This window comes from Urocampus carinirostris, chromosome 6, assembly GCF_059441175.1.
Source record: "Urocampus carinirostris isolate Australia breed hairy pipefish chromosome 6, RoL_Ucar_1.0, whole genome shotgun sequence".
Taxonomy (NCBI): Eukaryota; Metazoa; Chordata; class Actinopteri; order Syngnathiformes; family Syngnathidae; genus Urocampus; species Urocampus carinirostris.
The window spans coordinates 20,134,941-20,152,515 of record NC_142354.1 but is presented as its reverse complement, the minus strand read 5'-3'; the positions used below and the strand labels follow the sequence as shown (position 1 = coordinate 20,152,515).

The 17,575-nt window shown below is 42.0% G+C and overlaps 1 protein-coding gene across 9 annotated transcripts in view; it reads left to right on the top strand.

Moving 5' to 3' along the window:
• Positions 1–1,954: 1,954 nt before the first annotated feature.
• cadpsb (Ca2+-dependent activator protein for secretion b) overlaps positions 1,955–17,575 on the top strand; it is a 156,156-nt gene continuing 140,535 nt past the window's right edge. For 3 of the 9 annotated variants that reach the window (XM_088338160.1, XM_088338159.1, XM_088338155.1), the window contains exon 1: positions 1,960–2,596. In XM_088338160.1, the coding sequence (XP_088194286.1) occupies positions 2,264–2,596 (333 nt within the window). In that variant the 5' untranslated portion in view covers positions 1,960–2,263. Of the gene's footprint in view, positions 2,597–17,575 lie in introns of all 9 variants that reach the window. The other 6 variants (XM_088338157.1, XM_088338156.1, XM_088338162.1 and 3 more) reach the window with 5 other exon arrangements.

Here is a 17,575-nt window from a genome sequence, read left to right as displayed (position 1 = left end):
AGAATACTGTTAAGGTCCTTTCAAAAAGTCCTTTGCAAGATATCTTGCTAAATAGCTAAAAAGGTAGGAAGATGGCTAGCTACAAAGCTAAAAAGGTAGCCAGATAGCTAACTAAAAAAACTGCACACATTTTGCTCATTCGCTTTATGAAACACATATATTGGAATTAAGTTTGTTGCCTTTTCTGTAAAATAAGTAAATACAAAGATGAATAAATACATTTTTTAACACATGAATCGATTCTAATTCTACTCTCTTAGTAATTGGTTAAAAGTATTTCTTAATACTATACTTGAATATATTTTGTCCATGAAGCCCATGAACTGGAATTTATTTATTTGAATTTCCAAAATGACAACTTATCATGTAATTATTATGTTGTTACGATGTTTTTATCGGGTTAATAATTAAAAATAGGGTTGAATCGACACAGTTAACCAATAAAAAAATTATATTACTAGAAAGTCCTAAAGACCCAGCACTAGGGAGCGATTTTCAGAACAGGTCCGCGCGCACCTCAGCTGTACGCGGGAGGCTCCCTTTTTGGAGACCCCTGACCGATGTTTCATCGAAGCTTTTACGGGTCTTTTTTTGCTTTTTTTGTCGATTTATTTTTTTACCCTTGTTTTGTTATTTTTTTTTTCTCCTTCTGTTTCTTTTTTCCTAGTTTTTTTTCTTTTGGTCTATAGTTACCCTTTCCTTTTAAATTTTTTCTTTTTACTTTTTTTCCTGTTTTTTTCCTTTTTTCTCTGTTTTTTGTCGCGATTGCTTAAGTGAAGTCACCTTCGTTTGGCGCTCCGGAGTGCACTTCCCGATTGGCTGACGTTCTCCACTTAAGCGGTCTGCATCCAGAGATGGACGTCCGAGTATACTCTTTGTATCCCTGAGTGTTTCTCCAGACTACAAGGTACCCACGACTCCTCTTGCCTGATTCATTACTGCCTTCCGTTTTTGACCTGTTTCTGTTCCATGTTTTGGGACCTACTCTCCCGCCATCGACTTACCCGCTAAGCTGCACCTTCCGTCTATTCGTCACGGAGCTGCCATTCTGCCCGAAGAGGCTGACGACCGACAAGCGCCGACGTCCCAAGCCAGCTCCAACAACTCTTTCAAATAAAAACACTTTTGAAACTAACGCTATTGGATCCGAGAGTCCGTTCTGGTTCATTACATTTTTTCTCTCTTTGTCTTTTATTTTTTTCTTACGTTTCTTTTTGTCTAGTTTTCCTTTTTTGCTTTCCTTCTTAAGTCATTTTGACCATTATGCTACACAATAATTGGTAGTATATGGATGTAAGCAACAAAAATATCCGAAGAGTTGTTTGGTCGCTTAAAGAGCCGGTTCTTTTTAGTGAGCCGAGCTAAAAGAGCAAAAGATATACTTTTGCATGGCAACATTGACGAAGGCACGTAGGTAAGAAAAGTTACAGTAGCTACGTAGTCAAACTGTGCAGGCGATCATTAAAGTAAACTACACTTGCCCCTCTATAGTTTATTGTCTTAGTAATGAAAAAAATAATACAATAATCATTATTTTTTAAAAGCGATCACCCCCATCCTCACCCTGCAGTCTCTCTGGTCCCCTTAACCCTCTTACTTGGTGCAAGAACTTGAGCTCACAATTCACGCTTGCTTTCGTTTACTCAATCTTGTGCTGATAGTGACTACAAAATACTGAGCTTAAAACACAGCAGAGGGTACCCACGTTGGTTTGCTAGTGAATACATTTTGCAATCATCTTGTACGCTGAGAAGGTCTGCCCAATGCGCAATTGCATACGCCTGCAGCTTCTATATTGCCTCTGTTCAAAAGGTTCATAAAACTTTTTGTTCACAAACAACCCATCACCTAGCGTGGAGGCACACTTCGAAGAGCCGGCCCATAAAGCCGCTTCGTTCGAGAGCGACAAATCTTTAGCGTGGAGGCACGTCGCCTGCCTCCTTTTCCTTTCCCGTGCTCTATGCCCAAGCCCCCCTCTCCCTCTCCTTTCCTCGTTTGTGCCGCTATCCTCCCTCCCCCTCGCATCCGCAGCAGGGACTGGCCAATAAAAGAGAGAAAACACGTAAGCGTCGACGCGGGCTCAGCGCTGGCGGAGGATGCTCATAGTGAAGCGGCTCCAACTGCTCACTTCACCCCAAGCCACCTGGTGCAACCCGGGCCTCGTCCGGCCACCCTAAAATCACTCTTGAACTGAAGAGGTAGGAGGGGGGGACCTCATTTGCAAGGTCAGTCTCCTTAATCTGAAGGTTATCGCATCAAGAAGATGTTGGATCCGTCATCCAGCGAGGAGGAGTCGGACGGGATAGTGGAGGAGGAGAGCAAGGAAGTGATGGCCCCGCAGGCCGGATCTCGCATCTCTCCGAGCAGGACCAGCGAGAGCTCCGGCGGGCTGGCGCCTAGCAGCGGCCGCAGCAGCGCCAGGCCCACCAGCCCGAGCCCCTCTGCCGCTAGCGAAGAGAAGGACGACCTGGAAAAGCTTCAGCGGGAGGAAGAGGAACGCAAGAAGAAGCTGCAGCTTTATGTGTTCGTCATGCGGTGCATTGCTTATCCCTTCAATGCCAAGCAGCCCACCGACATGGCGAGGCGACAACAGAAGGTAAGCCGGATCTCTTACTCCCAATCCCTTTCCTTTCTCTCTGCAAATGCATCGCTAATAAGCACATGCTGCTGAGCCTGAGACGCCTTCCTTTTTCCACATCGCAGATGTTGTCATTGATGACCTACATAGGATACTGTACGGATGTAGAGAGGAGGGGGTGGGCGTAGGGTTGCAGCATGCAGTACAGCAGTGGTTCTTAACTGGTCTGACTTCAGGACTCACCATCCCACCCTAACTAAGAAGCCACAACCTGAATCAAGGATTCCACTTCTCAAATGTATTGAATGAAAACCAGCGATAGTAGAATCTTTTCACATTTTTTAAGTAAATAAAATGACCAGCAAAACCAAAACGACTTCAAGTAATAATATTCATGTTATTGCATACATTGCCAAACATTTTGAAAGGCAAAGTACACGAGTAGAGAATTTAAACCCAACAATACATTGCATCATTACTCAGATGCAAAATCAGGGAAAAAAATTGAAAATATAATGGTATTTGACTGAAATCGGGAACAGAAAAAAACCTTATGACAAATTAGCCCCCAAAACATAAATTACTTTTCATTGGCATCCAGTGAGTTATGTAATACCGTACTTGGATTCTGAAGTTCCAATCTAAAATAAAATCACCTAGATCATTTACTTGCAGGAGCCTCACGCAATTTTTGAATCAAAAACATTTAATGTGAGAAATCAGGAAAAGTAACATTTAAAAAAAAACTTTCAAAATGACACCAATAAATAAAAAATGACATGAAAATCTATACTTGGTACTTAGTGAGTTAAAGAATTACAATAGGATTTATAAGAAATACTGAAATAAATTCAAACACATAACTACTATGAAAACAAAATGACATGAAAATTCGTCTTTGTAACTGAATGAAACAGTATGTTTTATTTAACGACTTCTAGTCGTAAGAAAACAATCATAAAAAAAAGATTAGTTTAAATTGTATTCAACAAAAAATACACATTATGCATGTAAAATCCATTAAAAAAAATAGGTTGAGTAATGTGCATTTACAGATGCTCCCCTACTTACGACCATTCGACTTACGTAAAACCGTAACTACAAACATTTTTTTCGGAATGTACGTTGCTGTACGTTAGATTTTTTTTTATGGTGTGCACCTTTTTCCAAGTACAGGACATTAGTGTAATGCTTCTTTCAGCTGCTATCGGCATGTGCTGTGAGAGCTCACCCAGCATCCACCCTGAAGAAAAAAAATCTGGCTTCTACTTCCTAGTTTGTGTGTAAACATACAGTACTACGTGTACTGTATCTAGCGCGCTAATTGTTTCATATTTCGTGCATTGATTCAATGTGGTTGGTGTAAAGTGTAAAGAAGAGGCGAGCTGTTTCTTTTGTAATGAAAATGAAATATGGAAGCTTGATGCTGTCGAGAAAATGGTTGGATTGCTTTTTTTCTGCCACTTTTGACTACTGAGGGGGAAGTCGCCTAGCTCTTGAGGCTCATCTTCCAAAAGTAAGTTAAACTTAACTTTATTTACCTTGATAGAGCATATTATTTTATGAAACGTTTATTTTTTGGTACAAAACAATACAGATTACTTATAAAAGCCTTAAACATACTTATATAAAACTTAAACATACAAAATACAGCACTGAAGCAACTTATGAACAAATTCAACTTACCAACAATCATCCGGAATCTATCTCGTTCGTAAGAAGGGCAGCGTCTGCGTTCAAAATAACAAGAGCTTCACCATAATTGTCAGCCATCAAAAAGCTTGCAAAAGGCTTGGCAAACAATGAATAAAAATGATCCACTTTGGTCACTCTGTGTCTCAAATTTGTATTCTTTTTTGTGCTTTTAGCACACATTTTTGCTTGCACTACACAATACAATGACATCTAGTGGTCAAATATTATGCACAGTCCTCAGAAATCCAAAGCCCTTGAAATCCATTTGTCATAATTCCACCGCTGTATCTGTTTGGCCATGCGCAACATGTGTAAACAAACGTAACCATTTTTTTCTGTGGTGTAAAACTCACATTTGCGGGACATTATCACCATAAACTGTAACAAAGTGCAATTTAACCTATTTTTAATAGAATTTGTTTGCCAAGGTAAGGGCCGAAACCCACCGGGAAAGGGGCCACGACCCACACCTTGAGAAACACTGGACTACAGCACACCTCCAGTTTGTTTTTCCTGCAAAAAAATAAAACTCCACAAAAGACAAGTGGGAGCATGATGAAGTACCAACCTGTCAACCTCAAATGCTATACTTATTTATTCTTGCAATTCAACTTACTAAGTGATTAAAAAAGAAAAAAAAACCTTGCAAACACAACACGGCACCAATTCACTCACATTTAGACGGAATACAGTATGTACAACTTACTTACTTACTTATTGCTCCAGCGAAGGTCGGGGGGTCCCGTCCCTGTGCGTTGAGCCGACCAGATGAACCAGGTTTTTCCAATGCTGGCGGTCTTGTGCCAGCTGTTCTGCATCCTCTACGGCAACTCCGTGTTGTTGGAGGTCGCCCGCAACGACGTCGAGCCATCGAATGCGGGGTTTCCCTCGTGGTCGTCTCCAGCCTGCGGCCTTTGGGTCAAACTGGAGAATGGCTCGTGTCGGACGGTCTGGTGGTAGACGAAGGACATGGCCAAACCAGCGGGTGCGGCGTTGTGCGACCAAGGAAGATGCTTGGGGCTGGCACGTGCGGGCTCTGAGCTCTTTATTGGAGACTCGCTGGGGCCACCTGATGTTCTCGATGGTTCTGAGAGCCCTGCTATCAAAACCATCGATTCTTGTGGCCAGGGTGTCGTTCAGGGGCCATGTTTCTGAGCCATAAAGCAGGATAGGGAGTACGGCGAGGTTGTAAATGCGGAGCTTCGTCTTGCGTGCGATGGTCTGGTGCCGCCAGAGTGGTTTCCAGAGAGACTGCAGAGCAGATGCTGCCAGGGCTCTTCTGCGGAGAATCTCTGGTTTTAGGTCCCCATTGTCTGTCACCATGGACCCCAGATATACAAAGCTCTTGACAGGCTCTACGATGTCGCCACCAATTTGGATGGGAGGTGGATCTGGTCCATCACCGACATACATGAACTTGGTTTTCGTCCAACTCACTTGCAGGCCAAGCCGCGCTGCCTCTTCGCTGTAAATGCCCAGAGCGTCTCTCAGCTGGCTGTAGGAAGTGCTGAGAATGATGGTGTCGTCAGCATACTCCAGGTCAGTCAGGTGGTAGTTGCCGAAAGACACTCCGGGGATGCGCTCACTAACCCTGAACATCAGATGGTTGATGATGCAATTAAAAAGGTCGGGAGCAGCCACACAGCCTTGGCGAACGCCGCTGGAGATAGCAAACCAGTCGGAGTCAATGCCGTTGATACGGACACAGCTCTCTGTGTTGCTGTAGAGCAGCTTGAACAGGGCTATGATCTTGGGTGGTGCTCTGAGAGCTTGGAGGATGTTCCACAGTGAAGAGTGGCAGACGGTGTCAAAGGCGGCCTTCAGATCAATGAATCCGATATACAGATGGCGATCTTTACGGAATTCACGGGTCTTTTCTATCAGCAAACGGACGGCAGAGATGTGGTCCGTTGTGGAGCGGTTGGGCATAAAGCCAGCCTGCTGGGGACGGCGGCAGCTTCTGATTGCTGGAAGGGCACGGCTGAGCAAGATCCTGGTAAAGACCTTGCCCGGGATGGAGAGTAAGGTTATGCCTCTGTGGTTTCCACAGACAAGCCTGTCGCCCTTGCATTTCCAGAAGGGCAAGATGACTCCTCTGGTCCAGTCGGTGGGCAGCTGCTCCGATTCCCACACCTGGTTGAATAGGCGGGTTAGCCACTCCACCATGCCATCACCGCCGGCCTTGAGCATCTCGCCGGTAATGGCACAGATGCCGGGGGCTTTCTTGGTGTTCAGCTTCTTCAGAGCAGCTCTCACTTCCTCGGGTGTTACAGGGTCTGTGCAGCAGGTGTCGTTAGGAGGTGCTGTGCTCGCAGCCCCTAGGAGGGTGGGATCAGCCGGGATGGTGCTGTGCTGCAAGAGGAGGCTAAAGTGCTCCTTCCAGCGCTCGAGGCAGTTGGCTTCTGTCATGATGAGGTTGCCGTCTGAGTCCTTTACCAGGGCTGTCTTTATGTGTGGGCCGCTACGGGCTTGGCGTAGTAGACTGAATACGCGGCTCATGTTGTTGTTGTTGGCCGCGGACTCAAGCTGTTGGGCTTCTGCCTGCCAAAACCTCTCCCTATCTTCAGCAATGGCCACATTGCGCAGGGGATTCAGTCTCCGATACTCTGTGAGGTCGCCTCGGAGTCGGGCCTCACGCCGCTGGTCTATGATGTTTAGTGTCCTCTCTGATATCCAGGATTTCTCGGGGAGGATCGCGGGCGTCCGAGGACATTGTGAGCAGACTGGAGGACACTTTCCTTGAAGGCCGCCCAGTCTGTCAGCTTGTCAGGAGCCAACAGGGCTCTCAATCTCGAGGCCCTCTGAATGATGCCTTAATATTAATGTTGTGTGTTATTCGACCACTACATTTTGTTGTATTCTGTCGAGTGCTAAAATCATAAGTACGAATATAAACTACGGAGACCTAGTGAGAATAATTCATGACGTTTTTACCACTATGAAGCACTGAGTACTACACACTAACAATTTGAGTGCAGGCCTAGCGGATTTTGTATTGATTTAGTACTGAATGAATGACTTAAATTAATATTTACTCTTGATTTTTATTTAATTATGCGTAGGGAATATAAAATAAACGATATTTGAGATCAGTGTATTGTTTTTGTCATAACGTTTTGTGTAAAACCTGTTATTGTGGAAAACCAGACCCGAGCTCCTGCGGTCCCCATGTCAATTGCGTTTGAAACCTCTGATTTATAATTCAAAAATAAATATATGTGTGAACAAATTTATTTTACTTCCCAAATAAACACAAACAATTTTTTTCAGCATCTTTCTTAGTTCTTTTCCCGCTTGCTCACAATTTTGTGTTACATATTTTATATAGTAGTGCAAGGTTTCACAGACTTCATCTTCTTTAGTAATCTTTGATGCTCCCAGTATTTCTCTTATTGTACAAAGTATGTCATTTGACGTGTATGATTGGAAGCGATCAACAAACGTATGAAAATATAGCTAAAAATTGTTGGACTGGTATGAAGTCGTGACATGTTCTCTGCTCTGAATTTTGACAAATTAAGGTGTCGTATTCAGACATTTTGCTATACAAATAAATTTCATTTGAGTACACTCCATATACGAGCACCTTTAAATGCCACAATTTCTATACACAAGATTTATTTGGAAGGAAACTCTTGCTTGATGTACGACGGAAAACCAAAATTACGAGCATTCTTTCCTCACTTGCAGTAAATGTCGTGTTGCTTACTATACTTAGTAGTGCAGAATTTGGCAGACTTTGTCTTCATTAGCAATCTCCAGGGTCAGTGTGGGTGCTTTAAATGCTTGTACTTTAATGTTCTGTTTTCCAGATTTGAAAATGTCTTGAATTGTGTGTGAAGTGTTTGTGATTGCTTGAATTTGTTGCCATGTTTCTTTACAAGTCTGATTATAAAGGGCATCGACACTGCTCTCTGATGGCCTTGCTTTGCCATTGCATTTTGTCTTCTCCTGTGATTAACGGCAGCTGGTATTAGTTTGTATGGCATTATCCGATAAAGCGTCATTGTTCCTTACAGGTCAGGCCCAAGAGGACCAGTGCATGCTACACGTGAACAGGGCACTATCAAATGTATATTAGTGCAAGGATTATGTATTAAATTTGGCCATTCATTGTGGGCCATGCAAAAAAATGAAGGTAGCGTTTCCCAGTGGTAAATTAAAACAGGAAAAACTCTGCAACAGAAAATGTAAGCTACCTATTACTGTCATTTGTAAATATATGTCTTATATACATATGTAAATTGCAGATATATTTATGGCTCTGCAAAATACATGGTTCGAACTGGATTTCCTCCTTCAATAGTACTGAATCAATTGAAAAATTGGCTTTGAAAGTCCCTTAATGTGCTTGAAATTGTTCATAAAAAAGGTACATGAACCCTGAATCTACAATAACATTTTCGTCTGCTATTAATTTTCCCATACAAAAAAAGTATATGGCGTACACAGTTTGAAATATTAAAAATCTTATAAAATACGTTGACAGGTATGGAAATATCACTTCGGATTATGGAAATGGAGGACACATGGTGCATGGTGCAGTGCTACAGACAAGACGCCACATGCTCAAAGCTCCCAAGTGAGATCAATTGTTCAGCACAGACAGCACAATCGGTGTGCAAGGAGCAGTAGAAATCATTTACACTGAGACTTGTTGCCTGCAGCAAATGTAGGTGAAAAATGCAATGAATGAGAGCTTCCTCTTCCTCAATTGGGCATCCCAAGGTGACTTTTAGGCACGGGACTCTCAAAGCAAGGCTAATGAGTTTTTCTTGTCCTCAGATGGCGAGTGACTCAACAATCATTACATTAATACAAAATGTACCGGATGAAAATATATACAGTAATCCCTCGGTTATCGCAGTTCTTGGTGTCTCGAACCAATCACTAAAGGTGGTAATCCGTGAAGTAGCCACGCCCCTTTATATAGGCCGCCAAGAGTCAAACTTACACCGAGATGATCTCCTTACTGACTGTAACATATGGTCTTTATCGTAACTATATAAAAGCAAAACTTAATTGGAGGTTTCTCCTTTCAATGGAAGCGGCTGGAGAGCAGCACGCTAGCATCAGCTAGCCTTAAACTGAGCTAGGTCTCCGCGATGATAAAGGAACAATCGTACCAAATGTAGCGGTTTCCCATGAGTCACAGCTCCAGGTCATCTGTTTCATGGGTAATGGATCTGGTGTTGGTAAGACACGGGCTTGGCAGGGGGAGTTGTTGCATAGCCTAGCCGTAGCAGTAGGCCAGGTCTGTGACAACGCCATTGCTTTCTCTCCCTCAGTCTCTTCCCAAACCCGATATCAATCCATGGAGTACCCGCTGGTGAGCACAGTCTTTGCGTTATTTGAACTTTCCTCATAGACCAATTTATTAAGGAATTTCTTCTGAATTTCTGCTTCAGTTTGTTCCGGTGGCCACATTGACTTGTGCTCCTGCCTGCTGTTTTACTGACAGCATACAATATCACAGTAGTGCCCACAGACAGTCATGCCCACCCAACACAAACATCTGCCCCAGTGATGGAATTTCCTGAGAGCTGTCTGCTGCATAACAAAATGCCCGATACATTGATATCAATGACAACAAAGATTCAATTCAATTCAAAATCAGTGAAGCAGTGAACCCGTGATAACTGAAGCGCAAAGTAGCGAGGGGTCTCTGTACACTTCCACTTTTGGAGTTGCACCTCCTGTGGTTTCAGGTTGCCCGAATGAAGCCCATTTGAGGTCAGGACGTCCTCAGTGTCTTCTATTAAAAGTCGTCCACAGTGTTAATGTATTTATCGTGCACTGACATTCATCCATAGCTCTGCTAAATGGAAAATGTAATCTACTGAACGAGAAAATACAAATCAGCTGGAAATGCATTTACCTCTCGTCTGGTGGCATCCGTTCTATAAACAACATTATAGAAATTGCACTTGTGCCTCTTGTTTGGATGTGACCCGTCGTCTTCCTTTGGACAAATCACGGTCGATGTTTTCTGCTGACTCATACTCAAGTGCATGTAGGAGGCTAAAACAAAGTTTTTCCATTTGTTTGTAGTTCCGTTTGGCTGTGGTTACAAACAGTCTAATTCATACTTAGAAATGGGCTTTTGTGTCTAGCGGCTCAGGCCAGCCGCATTTCATCAAGCCCTGGGTGAGTGATTACCTGAGAAGCCAGGAAATATGGCTGGCAGATGGGCTGCACAATTGCATTTGGTCCACATTTCAACGAATGGACTATTTGAGGGAAATAATAGTATTGAGCAAAAATGTATGGAAGGTGACTAAAGTGTAAAAAATACACTGGAGAAAGTTAAACATATTCTCGATTGAGTATGTGTTAACAATGCCCAACTGAGTTTGAAGAGCAATTATGATTTTTTCCCCCGTGCCTGAATGCTTTTACCTTATTTTTAGAAAAGCTGTTTGTGGCAGAACAAGTTAGGTAGGGAGAGTGGTGGAGAGTGACGTCATGTTGGTCCCCACAGATTTTTTTGTTTCTATTTGTTAGTGTAGCATGAACATGGTGAAAGTAGGGGGAGGCCCGTTTCAATTACAGTCCAAACACTAACTCAAACCTCAAGAAAGACATAGTCATCATTCGTCACTTACAATGCCCAGTTTGAGCTAAGAAAATTGAAACAACATTTTGGAACAATTTAGAAAAAGGGGTGTATACACAAATGCGCATTGTACACATACATATTCAAAACGAACACCGTATTGACTTTATTTATAGGTTAAAGTTCTACCTACCTATCTACCCTGGTCATATCCCTCGAGAGGGGTGACCGACAGCAAGTCAAACACATACAAAAACAATGAAAATAAAAAAAGGGAAAAGTAGCAAAAATGACACACAAAATTTTTGGGACCATGGCCAACCTAAATGCCCAAACACCCAAACGAGTTAAGCACCTCGGCACCCAAGTTGGTCATACTTTCATCAATCCAGATGAAACGGGACACAAAAAAAGCACACAACACACTCTTCTTTCTGTTCAACAGCAGGGCCCGACAGCTTTCAATGGTTTACCCCTGCCGCATCATACGGGTGCCCTGCCCATCACTTGGGTTAAGGTTAGCAATAAAAAAACATTTTTCTTTGCTTCTTTGCTACAATTTATATTTTGCTTTCTTGTTCTGCTAATCAAATGATGATCAAGGTGTTGGTTTATTTATTCGTGACTCTTAATCACCAGACAAAAACCTCACCAAACATCACTTGAATTAATATAAGTCAGTTATATGTCATTTCATTGCTAAGCAGTCATTTCAACATAGTTCTGTATTTTTTAAAAAGGAGCTGCGCAGCTGACTTTCCTATTCTTTACACGCATTTCTCTAAACGTCGTCCATTACATTAAGGCTATTACGGATTAGTCACCGGAAAATAATGAAACAATTTGTTTGAAATGAAATGACTCGCATATGGAAGCGGCTCTGCGGTAATCTGTTGTTAGAGGTTTTGGCACGCAGGCGGCGATGGACTATCGCGGCAAAAACAGGCCGGCCTTCAAAGTACGTCAGTTTCAATACTGCGTCTTCAATGTAACCATGTGAAAGGACGACACCAAGACTGAAAGAGGGCGTTCCTTCTTAGGGAAGGCGACTTCCCTGAAACAAAAGCGTGGGATGGAGGCGATTCAGAAGCCTCACTTAAACTAATTGCACAATTTAAACAAAAGCATGCTTGAGGTAAATCATTGAGATTAGAGAGATGTTTCAATGATTTATGTGATTGTGTCCTTCATATTCTAGTCATACCCGTTTCAAAAGTACTGTCTTTTCTGGATTTTTAAGCGCACCTAAAAACCCAAAATTGGCCAAAAATTTGTGGTTTATAATCCGGTGCAGATTATTCACTGGAAAAAAATTGTAATGCATAATTACGATTCAATAGTATTTCATATGGTAACTGTTCTGCCTTTGAGAAATATATAGGGTGGTCTTTGCGGGTCCCCTTGTGGTCAACATGCTCATTGCAAAGCCTCTTTTGATGTCGCTTTTTACCAATATATGTCCGTAAGTATAACATGTATTAAAAGAAGATTTTGGTCTTGGTAACAATTTTTTTAGTATAGTTAGCTAGCTAACAGGACTTTGTTTTATTTTCTTTATTTTTAGTTTTACGGACACCTTATAAGAGTAATTGTTAAGGGAATTGTCTGAATAAAAAGGAAATAAGGGACGTTGTTTACTAGCTGGCAGCTAGTAGCTGCTTGGCAAAAAAGGGATACTTTGGAGTGAGGACAGCATAGTAACCATTTATCAACGAAGTAATGAATTTTAAGTTTTTTTTTAATGTAAGCATAGCTCTTACTGTGGTTTGAATTCCATTCACTTTATAGTCCAGTGCACATTATAATCTATATCACAAAATACTTCTTTGCGGAGAGGGGTGAGCGGCAGCGCCTTATAATCTGGTGCGCTTTATAGTGCGGAAAATACATTTCACATATTTTATGAAGGTAGATTGGAATTTAGAGTGTTTTGTTGAATATTATATTTAATTGTATTCTGGGAGCAATGTTTGTGGCATTAGTAATAGTGGTATCTGCAGTTGGTACTGGTTCTCAGGAATTGAGTACTCGAACCAGGGCTGGGCGATATGGACAAAAAATAAAGTTAAAAATATATTGTGTATTAATCACCGCTCCCACCCATCCATCCATTATCTGCACAGCTTATCCTCAGTAGGGTCGCGGGGGTGCCGGAGCCCAAACCAGCTATCTTTGGCAGTGGGCAGGGGACACCCTGAACTGGTTGCCAGACAGTCACAGGGCACACAGGGACAACTCACTGGCTCATTTACACCTAGGGACAATCTGGACTGGCCATTTAACCTGACACGCATGTTTTTGGCATGTGGGACGAAACCGGAGTGCCCAGAGGAAACCCATGCATGCAATGTTGAGAACATGCCAACTCTACACGGGGATACTGCGGTAGCTGGACTTAAAGCCTTGACGCCTGCACTGTGGGGCTGCGCATTAACCACCTGGCCGCCGTGCCGCATTATAGGATCATATATATGTATACCGTAAATTCTGGACTATAAGCTGCTACTTTTTCCCCAAACTTTCAACCCTGCGGCTTTTTCAGTGATGCGGCCAATTTTTGTAATTTTTTTCACGCCCGCCACCGGCGCTCAAGTACAAAAGGTAAGATTTAGATTGCAACTTCTTAGCTTGTGCACTAATTAAATTAGCGTAGACATATCCTCGTCATGCAAGTGCAAAAAGAAAGGCACATGACGCAACTTTCAAGATAAACGCAATCGAGCAGTCCGATATAGGAGGTAGCAGAGCTACCGCACGTACACTTTACTTTGCGAGCGTGATGCTAGCGTGTTGTTGAATAAGTGAGCGTGGGACGTCACCTATATGACAGAGTGTCTTTCCCATACTGAAGGAAGACAACTTTGATGACGTCAGTTATGAGGAGGAAGATGAGGACGGTTTACCGTGCCTACTACAAGCACGGTATGTTTTTTTAACAGAGCTGTCTACTGTGTTACGAGCGTGTTTCTAGTAGCGTTTTGCTACCCTTCACAGGCACGGTTTGGGATGAAAGTTATAATATTATTATTAAAGCTTTGAAAACTCTCTTGGTGTACCGTCTTTCTTTGTAAATATGTGTAACCATGTATAATATGTATTTGCAACTGTATATTTTTGTAATGTATTTATTTTAGAAATTTATTCTGATATGTTTTGTACGAGCAAATGAGAAAGAAGGGGCGGGGCAAACGTGGGCTGACGGGAAGTGGAGTAAAGGTGAGACGTGTTTGTGGACGCGGCCGACAATAGTGGATATATATTTTTCCCACCCTTACCTTTGGAAATATACACTTTTTTCCTTGGATTACTTTCAACGGGCACTGCAGGTCTGCATTAAATCTTAAGTACAGGTATCATTTTCCGTTCATTTTGCCAGCTGTGTTTTTTGGACTATATTGGGTATGTTTTAATCTCGTGTTTGTATTGCGTTTTTTTCAATGTGGGCGCATGCGGCTAATATACAGGTGCGGCTTGTGTATGTACAAAATCGGTTTTCCTCCCGAAATGTGGTGGGTGCGGCTTATAATCAGGTGCGCTCTATAGTCCAGAATTTACGGTATGTATCTTAAATTGACTTTGAATCGACGTTTGTATTACAACTGGTACGTACTTATATATTTTTCTGAACTGGAGTGTACACCAATGTTTCTCAACTGGTGGATCGTGGGCCTTTTGTCTTGGTAAAAATTTGCTTAAAAAACAAAATAATTGAGAGTTAATTACTCTACCTAATCAAAGATTGTGATAATGTCCTGCAAATGCAAGTTGACACCTGCTATTTCACATCACCTAAATAGACCGGAAAGACCGGAAACGTTTGTTTACTAATGTTGAGCATAGTGGAACCAAGCTATTATAATTTGTTTATCGCTGTTAATAGGGACCAGAACTACCCACATTAGCCAAAAATCCACCAAGTAACCCCCCTCCTTCGCATTGCGTGAAAAAAGGGCAGCCACGCAAAACAAAAATTTGCTCCCTCAGACCCCGCTCTCAGCAATAAGTGGTTGGAGATAACTGATCACAGCCAAAATGGTGCAGTTCACCTTTTGGTGGACAACAGCAACTGAAAAAAATTGCGCTTTTTCATTGTGTTTCAAGTATTTTTGATTTCATTAAAATTAAGCTAATTGAGCATTGAAAGGAATTTTATTACCAGAAGTCCTTTTCGTTTGGCTGATTATTTTGTATTTTAATGAAGTTTGAATATATTCTACTATCTCTGGTTGAAACTGCATAACATTTAATATTTTTGAGAAATAGAAAAGTTTTCTTGATTTTGGCCGCAGCTTGTAATTAGGGTGGAATGATGGGTCCTCAAGTGAGACCAGTTGCGAACCACTGCTGTAGAAAAAAGGAAAACTACCTTTCAAAAAATATTTAGGACACTTCCTCTTGGCACTTACATTTCCATTGTGTTGGATCGTGATTAACCAATGCTCAAAGGCAATCACCATGATTAACCTGAAAATGTTCCACCTCACTAACCACAATCATATCAATAGCCAGTCCATCCATATTTTGATCTAAGAACCTCGAGAAGCTGTTAAAATAGCCTAGTTAATCTCCATTAGTGGGTTATAGCGCTTTGCATTATGTGTTAGCTTTTCACGTGTGGTAATCATTTTGGCTTTGATACATAGGGTGGCATATGTGTACTCTTTGTTTTATTGGTTGTGTCCAAGCTGTTGTGATGGCCTGAGACTCAAATGATAGTCATAGATCACAGCGTAGGGTATGAATAGAGCACAGATACATTTTGGATTTCCTTTCCTCTGCCTGGTATGATTTGTTATTCCCGTAAGTTAGCCTGACCCAATCATCTCGTAATAGAGCACCTCTTGGCTCAGCACTTTCTAAAAGCATCCAGCCTCTCTGAGCCAGGGAGGGAGCCTATGTGATGTGAATGTGAAGTAGAGGGAATTCATATCAGTGCTACCTGGATGAAGGTTACTTCCATGGTACTGAGCGTGGAATCTTTGCAACTGCCCTAATATCAATCTTTCTTATTATTTTGTTGTGGTTGTGGTATGAGTGATCCTCTGATTGTCTGTGTGCATTCTAGACTGTTTTGTCCACACTATTCCACACCCTTTTACTTTTGTTAACCAAATAAATACACATCTATATGATAGTTCATGTATTTTTGCTTATTCTTCAAAATAATAATTCTGATTTAATGACTTTTTTAACACTAGGAGGTGCTAAATAATACACACTGTCACTTTCAGAAATGGCATTACCATTGTGTCAAAGTTAATGCATAATTGTTGACTGCTTTTGGTTTATCATAAAATGGCTAAAAATCTGAAGTTCTTCCTCCTTTATACCACGTTTAAAATGAGTTTCGAAAAATATTTTGAATACCATATTTAGCATCCATTAACTTAACAGAATAATTAATCTTATTCCTGACGTCATGGTTTGTAACATTTGGAAAATTATGTAAATATGTTAATGATCTCTATGTCATTAATTGACGGCATTAGCTCAGGAGGTAGAGCGCTTGTCTTGGGATCAAGAGGTCGCAGGTCCCGGCTCCTCCCTGTTATATGTCGAAGTGTCCTTGGGCAAGACACTGAATCCCTAATGCCCCCGATAGCAGGTAGTTGCCTTGCTTGGCTGACGCTCGGTTAGTTAGTGTGTAGAAGGGAAAAGTATGAAGCACATTGTAAAGCACTTTGGGAGGTCTTCATTGACTTGGAAAGTGCTATATAAATGCAGACCATTTACAGTCACATTTAATGTTTCTAAGATCTTTTGCCACAACATCAAATCATCTCTGGGCCTAATTGCTACTGAAATACTGTAAAGGTCTCGGGTCCCATAACTTTGAGCATTACTTTTTGGTATTGAATTACGTAAAGCAATTCCAGCTGAATATACACATGTGACATAGATTTGGAAATCATCCTTGAACAAACAACCAATCTATTTTATAAACACAATTACCAATTAATAATTTCTTTCGATTATTGTCAGTGATTTAACAGTAGCAAAGTATGAAACGTGAATATACACTCTCTTTAAAGCTTTGCAAGTTGAGCACATTTTCACTATTTGTCACGACCAGCACACAGGGTAGACCCAATTGTGTAACGTTTTCTCGCAATTTTATTGAAAGAAAGAGGAAGGGCAGCACCCGTGATGTGATGCTCGCTGGATGCAAGTCGCCCTCGCACTCGGATGGTGATCCCAATACGGAAGTGGATCATCCGTAGCGAGTGATGGCGGTGTCAGGGATGGAAAAACAGGTCGGTAGCCAGGACAGAAAGAGCAAAAACGTGGTCGGGGTCGGAAACGAGTCGTAAGCCAGGACAGAAGAGTAGATGTAGTTGGGATCAAAAATGGGTCGTAAGCCGGGACGGGAGAGCAGACGTGGTCAGGATCAAAATAGGTCGTAGCTGGATACAAACGGTAGAAAATACGGGACAGGCGGGTGTCAGGGTCGAAACAGGCTTGCCTTGTACAAACAGAGGTACGCAGACGGACTGACAACAAGGGACTGACAGGACTGGGTTTGAATAGGGAACGGGAGCCAATCAGAACCCACCGCGGTTGGCGCCAAATGAGCGGGCACAGGTGATTCACATTGGTAATCATGTCGCAATTGTAAGTGGTGTTACATTTTAAAAACAGGCCCATGAAATAAGTCTTGAGGTGCTTATGCTCAAAGCTACCGTTTTCAAGGCCCGTAGTAGAGATATGAACACTGGAAAAGCCAATGTAGTTAAGAAAAGAATTGG